Source organism: Caenorhabditis remanei, chromosome IV, assembly GCF_010183535.1.
Source record: "Caenorhabditis remanei strain PX506 chromosome IV, whole genome shotgun sequence".
Taxonomy (NCBI): domain Eukaryota; kingdom Metazoa; phylum Nematoda; class Chromadorea; order Rhabditida; family Rhabditidae; genus Caenorhabditis; species Caenorhabditis remanei.
This window is the reverse complement of record NC_071331.1, coordinates 9,601,951-9,615,342: the sequence shown is the minus strand read 5'-3', so window position 1 is coordinate 9,615,342 and position 13,392 is coordinate 9,601,951. Positions and strand designations below refer to the sequence as shown.

At 35.6% G+C, this 13,392-nt stretch overlaps 1 protein-coding gene across 1 annotated transcript; it reads right to left on the bottom strand.

Annotated features, from left to right (window-relative positions):
- Nucleotides 1-6,473: 6,473 nt before the first annotated feature.
- Nucleotides 6,474-6,944, bottom strand: GCK72_013063 (uncharacterized protein; the record flags this gene model as incomplete). Its single annotated transcript, XM_053729617.1, has 2 exons — nucleotides 6,474-6,725; nucleotides 6,897-6,944. 2 exons carry the CDS (start codon nucleotides 6,942-6,944, stop codon nucleotides 6,474-6,476), a joined length of 300 nt encoding a protein of 99 aa, XP_053584389.1.
- Nucleotides 6,945-13,392: the final 6,448 nt, after the last annotated feature.

Genomic DNA, 13,392 nt, shown 5'->3' with positions numbered 1-13,392 from the left:
TTTAGAAAAAACTCCCACGCGACAGACGTGTATTCCGGCTTTGACATATTCCTTCTGCAATAAATTCAATAAAATAACGATTAATTTCCATTTTATTGAAAACTAAACGGAATTAAACGGTAAATTGCAAGCATTGAACGAAAGTTAAAAAAAATTAATTTGAAAAGAAATACTCCGAGAGGACTTCACGCACGACGGTTTTTCTCGGCCGCGGCCGCCACGGCCACGGCTAAATTATCGTCGATAATCGTCGATAATCGTCGATAATCGCCGATCGCCGCGACGATCGACGATTATCGATAATCGTCGACCGACTATCGATAATCGCCGGTCGAAAAATTATCGATAATCACCAGTGATCATCATCGTCGATAGTCATCGATAATTTTGAGGCGATAATCATGACTTTTTGTTTATCGTCGAGTCGCGATTCATTTTTTGGTCATCGACTAAACTAAAGTTTGATCAAATCGACATGATTTTCCCGATTATCGTCGACTCTATCGATGATCATAGCGATCGACACGTTACTCTAGTTGAGATTGAACTTGTTTCAAGAGAGGTTCTCGGCGCGTTTCAACGTCTCGTCTCGAAGAACAACGATTGAAACAACATCGAATACTAAGGAGACAACTCTAATTTTATTTCTTTTTTTTCTGCAATAAAACTTTGATTTTTTTACTTTCCTTTGTTGGAACATTTTTCGTAATTGGTTGATACAGACTGCGAAATTGAACGGAGTATTCAAACAAAATCATAATTTTTCTTTACATATGGCCGAATTGCGTCTATTTCTCTTCAAAGCTGTCAAAAACCGAAAATATTTGCGATTTCCGATTCAAAACAATTATATTTAACTTATAGCTGCTGGAATTGTGTTCAAGATCTTTCTTTTCCATCGAAAAACGCCAGTTTACAGGCTTAAACTTATTCGGAAAATGCTTTTTATTTAAATTTTTCCGCTTCGCTCCAAAATGCCGCGGAGCGCGCTTGCATCACTTTTTCTCGAGAGGGCCTTCGCTGGAGGCCGTGATGTCTCGCAGCGAAAACTTCTTACTGTAGTTATTTTTAGTTATATGAACATATGTAGTAAATACGCCTAGGAGAAAATCAAGCACTAAATGAGCAATTACCAATACATATTGAAATTAAACGGATTGTTAAAAACAGCAGAAAAAACTTTTAATTGAAAATTTTACTAGAAAAACGAGCAAACAAATAATAATTTCATTAGGCACAAACCACATTTTTCATAAGTATAGCTGAAAGGAATGGTTGAAACAATGAGAGGATCAAAAAATTTACTCTTACCCTCCATTTCTAGTTGTTCGGAAAACTGAGTTTTTTTTACTTCCCACCGTTCAAGTTTGAAAAGATATCTTCGGCTGTTGGAAAAAGATGTTGGTGATCCTGGATTGCATCGTTTAAAGCAGTGGAGAAGTCAGCACACATGCGGAGGGAGCCATTGTTCTTCCGGACGGTAACGATTGGAGCAGCCCATTGAGCGTGATCAATGTTAGTGATGACGTCGGCGTGGATTAAACGGTCCAATTTTTCTGTGATAGTTGGCCAACAAAACTATAACCAAAATTCCAAAAAAACGGGATAATTTATTTTCTATTGACTTCCCCCACCATTCTTATCTGTGTCGGTACCGGATAGACTCGTCGATCAGAGGATGTAGTAGTCTATAATACCCGGGCTGAGGTTTACTTCAGTAGACGGGGATTTGAATCCTCCCGGGTTAGAAATCAACAATATTATAATTGAAACTCCCAAAAACGGGATAATTTCTTTCGATCTAAAAATCAACAAAATTAGAATTGAAATTCCAAAAAAACTGGATATTGTATTTTCTATTGACTTCCTCTACTATTCCAAAACGAAACGATTCCCATTTTTTTTTTAATAAGTAGATGTAGGGTAGTATTTATTAACATGTGTACGGTATACAGGTGTTCTGTAAAATCATAGTTAATCAAGTGTACATGTAACTAGTTGTACCAGTGTACGGTAGGGGGTACGGTATTAGAGCGGATTGTATTTAGAGAATTTTTCAATTTTAGGTAAACAGGTATACGGTATACAGCTGCACAGAAAAGGTACTTTCGTACCAGGGAACTATGAACAGGGGTATGATGAATTACAGGCAGGCCTTGCAGGCCTGTTTACAGAAAGTTACAGGTACACTGGTTTTCCTGGTGACGTCATCTGTCGGGTGTAAAATTTTTTTAGTAAGGCAGGGTGTAAAGTTCTTCCTCCATTCTACTCACTTTCCTTTAAAGCCTTTCTTATGAGTTCTTTTTAGTTTGATTTTTTCTACCTTATAAATTCTGCGCTGTTTCTGAAATAAAGTTCAAAACAGCCACGAGAACATTTTGATACGTTTATTAGGATTACTATTTCTCTTTACTTTTTCAAGGATAACTCAAAACGAGATGATGAAATCGAATCTTGATATTTTATCGTAGATGATATTTGTTCTGTATTGAAAATATGATTGTCTCTAAATCACGGTATAGTGAGAAAACCAAATGCATTCCTGTCCCGTGGTTATATTAAGAATCACGAATTTTTGGATTGAAGTCCATAGAAAAGTGTTTTATCACAAATTAATGTTGAATATGGTTTTTGATTGAAGCGCCTTAAATTTTTTTTGATTGAAGCGCCTTAAAAGAGTCAGTGACTGCAATAAAAATGCTAAATGTTTTATTTCCAGACTAAAACATTATCAGTTGAGGCTGAAAGTTTAAAATCAGTGAGACACTCCTACTGTAATCGAGTCATTTCTTTATAAAACCTACGTTCATGTCTCAAATAAAATCATACGTGTAAGACAGAAGTCCATTAGACTTGGTTTATTAGACTTTGAAAATTAATTGCTGTTTTTACTGTTTCACACTAAAGGTTTGAATTGGGCTGTTTATTAAGGATGCTGCGTGGAGGACCCAGTACTTTTCAGTATATTGAGAAATAACAAATATAAGATAAGCGTACAGTTTCAGTTATTAGTTATCCTCCACAATATTTGCACAGGAATTTAGTACATTCATTATACAATTTAATCAAGTTTTTCATTTTGACTGGTACTGGCACAACTCTCTGAAATATGGAAATAAATAACAATGTTTCAGTAATAATAAATAAGCGTTAATTGAGTGACAGATTTGATGAAACCTGTCGTTGATTTGAAAAATGGTTTATATTCCGTAATTGCCGGATTTAGTTCAAAGTTTTCGAATAATGTTTTTTTTTTCAAAAAATGTCGACGTTTTCAAATAAAGAAAAAATAAATATATGGTTTTAGTTTCACGAAAGTTATCATTGAAATTTATGGAAAAATGAAAGTACTGTTTCAAAGAAATCTGATATTTATTGACATTACGACATTAATTATTGGCAAAACCCATTTGATTGAGAGTCCGCAATTCAGAATACTGTCGAAAAAAATAAAGTTTCGACAAGGATTTTCAAAAAAAAAATTCGCGGGCTCCAGCGCAGCGCAAGCGCATGAAGTTGTGGGCGGAGCTTAAACTGCAAGCTTAATTAAGCGGCGCGGTTCTAATTCTAGTTGTTTTTTCCAAATTAAGAACCGCGCCGCTTGCAGTTTAAGCTCCGCCCACAACTTCATGCGCTTGCGTGTTCCAGCCCGCAAAATTCTTTTTTGAAAATCTTTGTCGAAACTTTATTTTTTCGACAGTAACAACTTTTCTCCGGAATTCAAACATTCTGATAGTGAGATGTGAAAATAAGAAAAAATATTCTAACGTTTTATCCATACTTGTCAACCGGGCCGAAACGGGCCGACACGGGCCGGCTCGTAATTCGCGTCAAAATGAATATTATGAGCTGAAAAATATACCAAAATAAAGATCTCGACGAGTTCTATGTCCGTGACCTACTACGGGCTGGATGTCTATTCGTTAATATGCTGCGGGCCTGGCTAGAATGGCTTTTTTGGCCATTTTCGCGTTTTTTGGCACTTTTTCCCGGCCCGCGGCATATTAGCGAAGAGCCATCCGGCCCGTAGTAGGTCACGGACATAGAACTCGTCGAGATCTACATTTTGGTATATTTTTCAGCTCATAATATTCATTTTGACGCGAGTTACGAGCCGGCCCGTGTCGGCTCGTTTCGGCCCGTTGACAAGTATGGTTTTATCTGATTCAGGTGTTGCTTATGACTACTGCCTGAAACGTTTTCTTGTTAACTTCCATTAGTTTTTTTTTCGAAAACATAAAATTTATGAAGAGAGCAGAATTTTTACTTGAATACTTGAATTAGTATCAGGTTCGAAATGACGATGAAATCTTAAATTTAAAAAAATAATTCGAACAAGAAGGGTTGTTTTTCAAGAAAGGTTGTTTTTCAAAAAAACTTTTCAAAAAATGATGTTTTGTGCAAATGAGATCAGTTTACACTCCTTCTTAAATTGATTTCATTTTTAATCCCGCCCACATTTCACATGTCTGATCTACTAGATTGAAGTTGAAAATGTAATGGTGTAACGAGAGAACGTACTGTTAATTATCTATGCTCAGAAGGAGAATTCACTCAAAAAACTATGGTTATTTGTATAAATCTGTGAAAAGTGAGAAATATCTACAGTTTCCGTTCATTTTCTTCAAAACATTGTTTTGATAAAATTCGATAAGACGTTGGAACTTCAACAAAAAAAACAGAAATATCAGCAAAGAATTCTGTAGTGTATGCATTCTTGTGCCACTGTCATGTTAGATATTGCCAAGTTAATGAATGACTTAAATGAAATCGAGAATTCAACTATGAAAAAATAAGAATATGTATATCAAAACCCCATGAAACAGATTGTTCTGTTTCAGCGAAGTCACGTATCATCTATATTTGAACTTTGAAATTATATTAATGTCACGTAACTGGGTAATTTAGGTGCTCTTCATTATATCTCACATTTTTCGATAAGCCTTGGAACTTTTCTGTTCTACTTCGACCTCTTTTCAGTAGTATAGTAGTTCAGTAGCATATATCAATGATTTTAATTTAATCATCGGTTTTGACATAGGTCTTGATACTAATCATGAAAAGTTCACATGTTGCTGTGTGCGCACGCGGAGTCGCATTATGTAGTATTGAACCAGGAACGAAACTGATCTGTTAAACGGTGACTGCGACTGAAACTGAGCATTTCATCTAATCTTAGTAACTTGGGAATGCGGGTTTAGAATTCACTGAATCCATTCTGGACCTCAGAAGACAAATGTGCCATATAAAAAACGATTAACAACAGTTTCAATAAAAACTTATAGTTGTTGTCTGGAAGATATGATAGGTCGTGATTTTGTCGAATATTACAACTTTTTTTTAAAACTGGTATCCAAATGAAATCAGCTAATTTGAAAACTGTACGTGTTGAAAAAAAAACAATAAATGAATTTATTGTAGCTTTTTCAGAGTATCTGTTTCATGAAAGCTTGAAAAGACATGAATGAATGTCTAGTTTTAATATGATATTATCGGTTCCTTCAAAATCAAATTACACTGTTTTTTATTGTGAAGAACTGCGAAGGTGGTCGTCGGTATTAGATAAAGTACATTGTCGTCATGGATTTTAACAATGCAGCTGTCTTCAAAACAGGAAGTGAGGCTAGTTTCAGAAAAGTCAAATCACCGTTTCAGTAAAATCTGATAATCAAGTGAAATCTAATAAACATCGGTAAGAGCTCGTTTTGAATACTGTGACAATTGAATTTAAAAAGCAGAAATTAGAAACCTATTTGAAAACTATTGTGCGGAACTCAACAAATCTGCAATTGATTTTCAGTTTCATATCGTTTTTATGACTACTTTCTGACACATTTTTCATTGTCATCAGCATATTTTTTGAAAATTAAGCGGCGCCCAGATGGACCATATAAAGTAACATGGGGAACAGAAGTGTTGTCAATACACTATTCTAAATACTGTTTCATATAACTGTGATAAAATTTGATGAGTTTTTATGTCTTGATGATATTCGTGAGAATGGAAATTTTCAAAATACAGTTTCATGTTCAGAGTGTAAAAAATTGATAGAACAACTTGCCGCTTTGTTTGTAATACGGTGTTCATTTGACCAATTATGATATCTATCAAGTGAAATTCGTGATGAGCGGTATCTACACAGAGTTGTATCTCTTTTTTTTGAGCTCTGAAGGACGACGGTTTTTTTTAATGTCAACTCGATGCTAGCAAATTTATAACTATCGGCATGAATGAGTTACAATCAAGAATCTCGGAGCGACTAATTTTGATAGCTGTATTTTAGAAATTAGGTATTTTCCTTTTTTTTAATTGCAGTTTCTGAATACTGTTAAATTGATCATAATTCAGCAAGAGTTGTTGCATCATCATGATTATAGCCGTTTCTTGTAATTCCGTTTTTAACCGCTTTATTGGTCTCTAAATTGCGAATTTTATACTTTATAAAATAATGAAACACGCTTTCAATAATTCATTTATTTCGACAAAACAGCCCCATTCGCCAACATATTTCCGAATAAGTTGCCCAATGAATACGGTGGATTGTCCACATTTGCAGTCCGACAGTATGCCTTCGCCTTCTTATTCAATGACATCATCTCAGTTTGACCAGTTGCACTCATATCAGTCACTATTTTATTCACCATCAAATATCTCTGTCGTTTTGGAATATAATAGAAACTTGGTTGAATTGTCAGTGATTTTATTTCAGAGTAGGCGGTGCGCACCTGTAATAAAAATTTCTTTAAAATTTGCGGTAAACGATTCGAGGAAACAGAAAACGGGAAATATTGAGGTCTCACAGGAAGACATTTTAAACATTTACAGTTTCACGTACAGCTTATTTTTAAATAATTGTAGAATAAGCTAGTAGCTTATATATACTTTTAAAAACTCACTGAAACAGATGCGGCTGCCAACAATCTTTTGATGTACTCCTGTGTCATTGTGATATTCGAAATTGCCACGTTTGTGAAGGACTAGAATTGAAAAATGAATTGTACTCAGAGAATTTTCGGCGATATCGCCGACCAAATCGGTGCGAGCGCTGCCAAAATCGGCGCGCGCGCCGAAGTGAGGCCGGTGGTCGCCGGCACTCCTGCCGATTTAGCCGGCGAAAGCGCCGAATCAAGCGGCGCTAACGCCGAATTTAGAAGTGGCGTTAACGCCGATTCTAGGCCGCTGTCCCTTTCTTCCCCCTCGGTTCCTGATCAGGTTATCGATTTTTGAATAATAATATTTATTAAAAAACCAATTTAACAACGAAAATTATGTGTAACAAATCGGAGTAACAAATTAGGATTGATTTCGGGCCCTCCACACTTCCTTATTCGTTCCTCTCATCGAAGTGATCGTCTTCCTCATCTACAGTGTCGCTCAATTCCATCGAAGTTGATGACGTCCTCTTATGAGCAGGTCCCGACATGACTACTGTAATTATCACTTACCTAGTGTTTGACTTCTTTTTTGTTGTTTATACACACTCGAATCAGTAAATAACTAGAAAGTAAAGTGAAAATATGAAATTTAAAAAAATACTGAACAAATAATGACACAACATGGATCAGTGCAAGTAAGCATTCCAAGGTCCGGCCAATGAACGGCGTAAACGCCGTTTCCAGGCCGCAGGTGCGCCCTTCCCTGGCCGCTTCCTCTCCGCCCGGCGCGATTGCGGCGCTTTCGCCGATCTCAAACTTCTTGCATCCTAATCCTGCGCCGTTCGTTCATCATTCGGCGAAAACGCCATTACAGGTGGCATTAATGCCATTTTCAGCGGCGCTTACGCCGTTTTCGAAGGCGCTTACGCCATTTCGACGGCGCACGCGCCGATCCTACACCAAAAATTCTCTGAGTATTAGTGTGGAATAAAATATGAAAATATATAAAAAGTTGGCAAAAAAAAATTTGTGTTTCAGTAAAGTAAAATATATATACATATTTGAATTGTATAATAATTTCTTTTTTTTTAAGTTCTCACATTATCAATAGAATTCATGAGACTTGAAGCTCTGCTGACATAGAATTCTGTCTGTTGTTTCTCGATGATGTCGTCTTTGCGACGGTGTCCAAGGTCCTGTAACAAGAGATTTACATTGGAGTCATAGCAGTGCGAGGCGGTTGCGGAAATGCGCTCCGTCGCACAAAGATTGGCACGGTGCCAAAAAGACTTGACTAAGTGGCAAATTCAAATTTTACGTTTATTTGACGCATCTTTCAGTAGAAACCGCGACGCGCACGCAGCGCGACTCGGGAAAAAATTCAAAACATTTCGTTGAGGACCCTGTGTGCTAACTGCGACTCACCTTCGCAGCTCATAACAATTTTCAGAAACGGGAAATCTTCAACCCAAATGGTCTCGTATTGAAACCTACACTCAATTTTTCCAAAAATTAAATAAACATGAACCTTTACGTATGTAAGACTAAAAGTAAACACAGGTGTATACGTAACTTTAGCAGTCAATTGAAATCGAGAACATCGCAAATACTTCAAAACTATGAAGCTATCAATACGTTGAACAGTTGTGTGCGGCGAACAGTTATCTGATTGATCAAATAAGGGAAACACAACCTTCTCTTATTATTCAACAGAAACATAAACATTATTGAATCTTGAACAGTCAAAGTTTTAATTTATAACTACTGAGAACAACCGTCGAATTGGCATGGAATTCATAAACTATCACCAATACTCTACTCTCAGCCTGAAAACTATTACAATTTGATCGTCTGTTTAGAATGAGAACAAAACTGGGAAATTACCGTTACGGTAATATTCCAAAAGCCTATGCATGAATTCACATTTACTGTGTGAACTTCTATCCATTCAATGCTAATTATGAGTCCATCGGAATTTTATGCAATAGCAACAAACAAAAATAAGCCTGGGATGGAAATATTGGATTCATTGGCAGGAGCGACAGACAAGAGAAATTTAAAGGTGAAGTCTTTTCTGAATCAATTAATTTTTAATTCTACCATCAATTAACAATAATTTGAAACTTTAAAACTTTAAAAAACGTTCTACCGACAAAAAAGGCAATTTAAAAACTTTCAGTAAACGAGGAAACAGAAAATATGGTAACAAGATGGTATTCTGACTAATCCAGTTCATGTATAACACTGACTAATTATTTTCTGTTTCTCAATTCAGCCTAAAATCTTGGGGGGTGTCCCATTATCCAATCATTCAAAAAAAAAACCTGCGTTCCTATTGCAAACGTGACAAGGACGTTCGAAGAAAATGAGGATCTGATGTGTACTTTGTACACTGACAATCATCATCTTCTCCTCCTTCTTACGACTCAAATACCGTATTTAATGGGGCGTATCTTAGAAGGACAAGATGATCATTTTGAGGGAGAAATGAATTAGGAAGGCTAAGGATTGGTGTTCGAGAAGATTGAGAGGAGGAGGAAAGAAAATGGAAAAAGGGAATGGAAAAGGGGATTTGAGCTGAAATATAAATCGGACATATTGGAATGGGTGAAAAATGTGAAAAGTAAAACAAGCGTGAATGTGTTCAGGATTTTGGGTTTTGGAATGAGTTCATAGTATGTTGGATGCCTTCTCTATAAATTGGGAAAGATATACTGAATAATGATACAAGTTCGAAAGTTTTTCTGAGTTTCCGTGAAAAATGAAGTTGGCTCATTGAATGCTTTGTTGGAAATTTGTTCAAGTATAATTTACCGGAAGTGTGTTACCGCTGGAACTAAAATTCCACGTTTCGAGACATGACATTTTCCGAACTTTCGGAATAGAAATTAAGAATTTGAGTTTTCATGAAAACGAGGCGAATTCCCAATTATGTACGACTGAGGAAAACAGTTCTGAAAGTATATATGGTGCAGATAAAATCATACTTGCAAAATTCCGGGCCGGCCCGGATTTGAATTTTTGAATTTTTTGAAAAAAAATTGTTCTGAACATTTTCCAAATTGTTTCTCAAGTATATCTGAAAATCAGTCTAAAACGAGTTTTGAGACCTCAAAATTCCAAAAATCGCTCCCCCGTCGTGCACTTTTTTACATTTCAATAGACATTCTCCTCGTTTGAACGTGAAATGCATTCATAAATGTTCATCTATCGAATTTTTTCTTGAATATTTTTGAAAATATTGTTCTCACGTGCACGACGAGGAGAAATTCTATCGAAATGTACTGAAAAATTGGATGACTAGCATCGATTTTTGACATTTTGAGGTCTCATAACTTGCTTCAGACGCATTTTCAGACATGAATCCACAAACAGATAATATTTTTCCTGGCTTTTTGAATCGATTCATATCAAAAATCTTAAGTTTAGGAGTACTTGTGTCTACAATGACGTGTCAAGTTCGAAAATATATGGTTCCTCGGAAACTGTGATCAAGAATATGTGCCTCTCTATTTTTTCTCCGCCATACATTTCTGAGTTTCGGTGAATAAGCTCATAGAATATTTTCGAATCGTATTATGAGAAGATAGATTGTTGCAAATGAAGACTAGATCGGAGTGGTGTAATCGTAAGAACTAAAATTCCACTATTTAGACACGTCCTTTTGTGGAACGTTGAAAACAGAAATACTTGTATTACTCGTATTAACAATTAAAAAGTCTCAGCTTCATATCTATCAGATAATTGAAACAGTAAAACTCCATGCAATAACTTGAAACGGAATTTTAAAGAAAAGCTCGAAACGGAATTAAAAAAAAGTAAAACTAACTTTAGAAGGACAAACCAAGACTTTTCTTTTTTCATTCTAATCTCCTAACAATTGTTATCGTCGTTTTAACATTTTAAGTACATTTATCCCAGTCGCTGAATTCTTACTATTGTTTTTTTTGCATCACGATTTGTTTCCTATGTGTTTTTCGTTTAATGTAGCACAGAATTCGTTTCACCTATCATTGTTAACAATCTACCATCTGTACGGAAATGCGTTGAAACTGCAAAAGCTTGGAAAGTAGACCAATTTCTTAGAAATGTCGAGATTACTCAGTTTTCTGCTGACAACAACCTTTGTAACAGATTTTCCATGTTATTGAATAAACTCAAATCAGTCCGATACTAAAAGTCTCTTCCACTTGAAAAAGTTGATAACCAGTCGAAACAGAAATTGAACTCAAATGTTACTGTTTCTATAACTATTCAAATGTACATGGGTTATAACAAATCGTTACAATTGATGGAATTTCATAATAAAATTGGGTAGTTGTTATAAAAAAGGCTAACAGAGATCACTGTCCGTACAGATAAACGTATCAATCTCCAAAGCTTCAACACTAACTGAAACGGAAAAATATCTGACTGAATTTTGCAAAGCTATAAATAATTTGGCAGACCATCCTCTAAAACTTGTAGAAGTGCTTTCTCTCCAAATGAAACGATGTAATCTGACAAAAAATACGATATTTGAATCAGCGAACATTAAAATGCGATCATGAAAATTGAGCACTACAAAATATGAAACTAACATGGAACCGAGATTTTTAAAAAGTGTTATTTATTGGTTTCAACAGTTCTGAAACGGTCGAGCATGAAGTGATAATTGGTTCCTTTCTAATAAAAAACAATAAGTTTCCATTTCATTGTGTCATGATATATGACGGATAAGACTATATGTGTTTGGTCGTCTTTTTTACCAGTATCACAGATTAACAGAAAAAAAACAACCCAAAAATGTTAAAAATTGATTGAAACGGAGAATTAATTACTGTTTCAAAGTGCCTATTACAGTTTTTCGCATCGTTAACGAAGAGCTTATTCCAACGTCCATTTCATTAAACAATAAATTTACTACGATATTTTAATTCTATACACAAAAGGAAAGAACTCAAGTCAGATACTTTTTTGAGTGACGATAACTTTTTTAAACGGTGAAAAGTTGTGAAAGTTACATAGGAATCTAGATCTAACCGTCATTCTGGTGTTTTAATGTTGTAAAATCCAAAACTAAGTAAAAAGAAACGGGTAACTAATTTTACAATTCTAACAAACTTTCAGAGTGTGGAGGTGTGGAGCAGAGATGTTGGGAAGTGAAAATTTTCTTATCCGGAAGTCGGAAGTCGGAAGTTGGAAGTGATTTTTCTTATCCGGAAGTCGGAAGTCGGAAGTCGGAAGTGAAAAACGCCCGGAAGTCGGAAGTCGGAAGTCGGAAGTCGGAAGTCGGAAGTAGGAATTAGATTTTTTCGCAAATATTCAAAAACCCCAAGAGAAAAATCATAAAATTGCCGAAAATCAGTGGAAAATTAGTTTTTGGCTGAAGAAAAGCCTATTTTCTGTCCTTCTAGACAATTTTTCCATGTATTTCTGCGAAATTTACTTTTCCGAAATTCCACCGCTATGGAATGACGGAAGTCGGAAATAAAATTCCTTATCCGGAAGTCGGAAGTCGGAAGTCGGAAGTGAAATTTCTTATCCGGAAGTCGGAAGTCGGAAGTTGGAAGTGAAAAAAAACCCGGAAGTCGGAAGTCGGAAGTCGGAAGTCGGAATTCCCAACAACACTGGTGTGGAGGTTGATGTGAGATAAGGGGAAAAGATGATAAAGTTTTGCAAAAACAAAATCGATACATGCAATAAAAGATAAAAGAAAGCTAATGTGATACAGTCTAACTGTAACAGAGAACATTTTAGAAACAGCCTGTCTAATGAACTATTTTGAAGTAAAGTTTTGTGAAATTATGAAAAACTTGAAACTGACAGAAGAACATGCTCGGCACAGTTCTTACAGCAGCGCTCCACCGAAATACCCTTGAAAATGTCTCTTTTTCTCTGAGTCTCTCGATTTCGCACACAATTTTGTTCGGTTTCGGTAGAGCACGTTTGTAAGAAACGTGCAGTGCTAATAATTCTGGGATCCTTATTTTTTTGACTGGATTACTGTAATTTCATTCTAATTCACAGGAGAAATCTACTAATGTTAAATATCTTTAGAGATAGAAATAGACAAATTGAAACAGCAAAAAAAGTTGAGTGAAAATCCGCACATTTTTCTGAATAAATGTATTTAAAGATTTTCACACAACTGTTTCTTTTCCAAAAGAACAATCATTAACATTTCAGACGGTGGTATAAAACTGGATCCGTTCGAATCGAAAGAAAAACAGGAAGTCGAGTAATATTTATCGATGAACACATTTTCACGTTATAATTTGGAAATAGGTTTTTACCGGAATAATCAGAATGCTTGCTTTTAGACGATCTGGATGTTTTATGATAAAAGTATTACGGTTTCTGACAGAACTTGAGAGAGGAATTCTTTCGGTGACTTTTTCTTTGGAAATCTCAACTCAAAAATTAGGAGCGGAAAATTAATTGTTCACGGAAATGGAACACTTGAAACAGAAACAATCTGAGAATTGTCTTCTCAAATAGAATCATCAGGTTTTTTTCGAAATTAGCATTCATGATT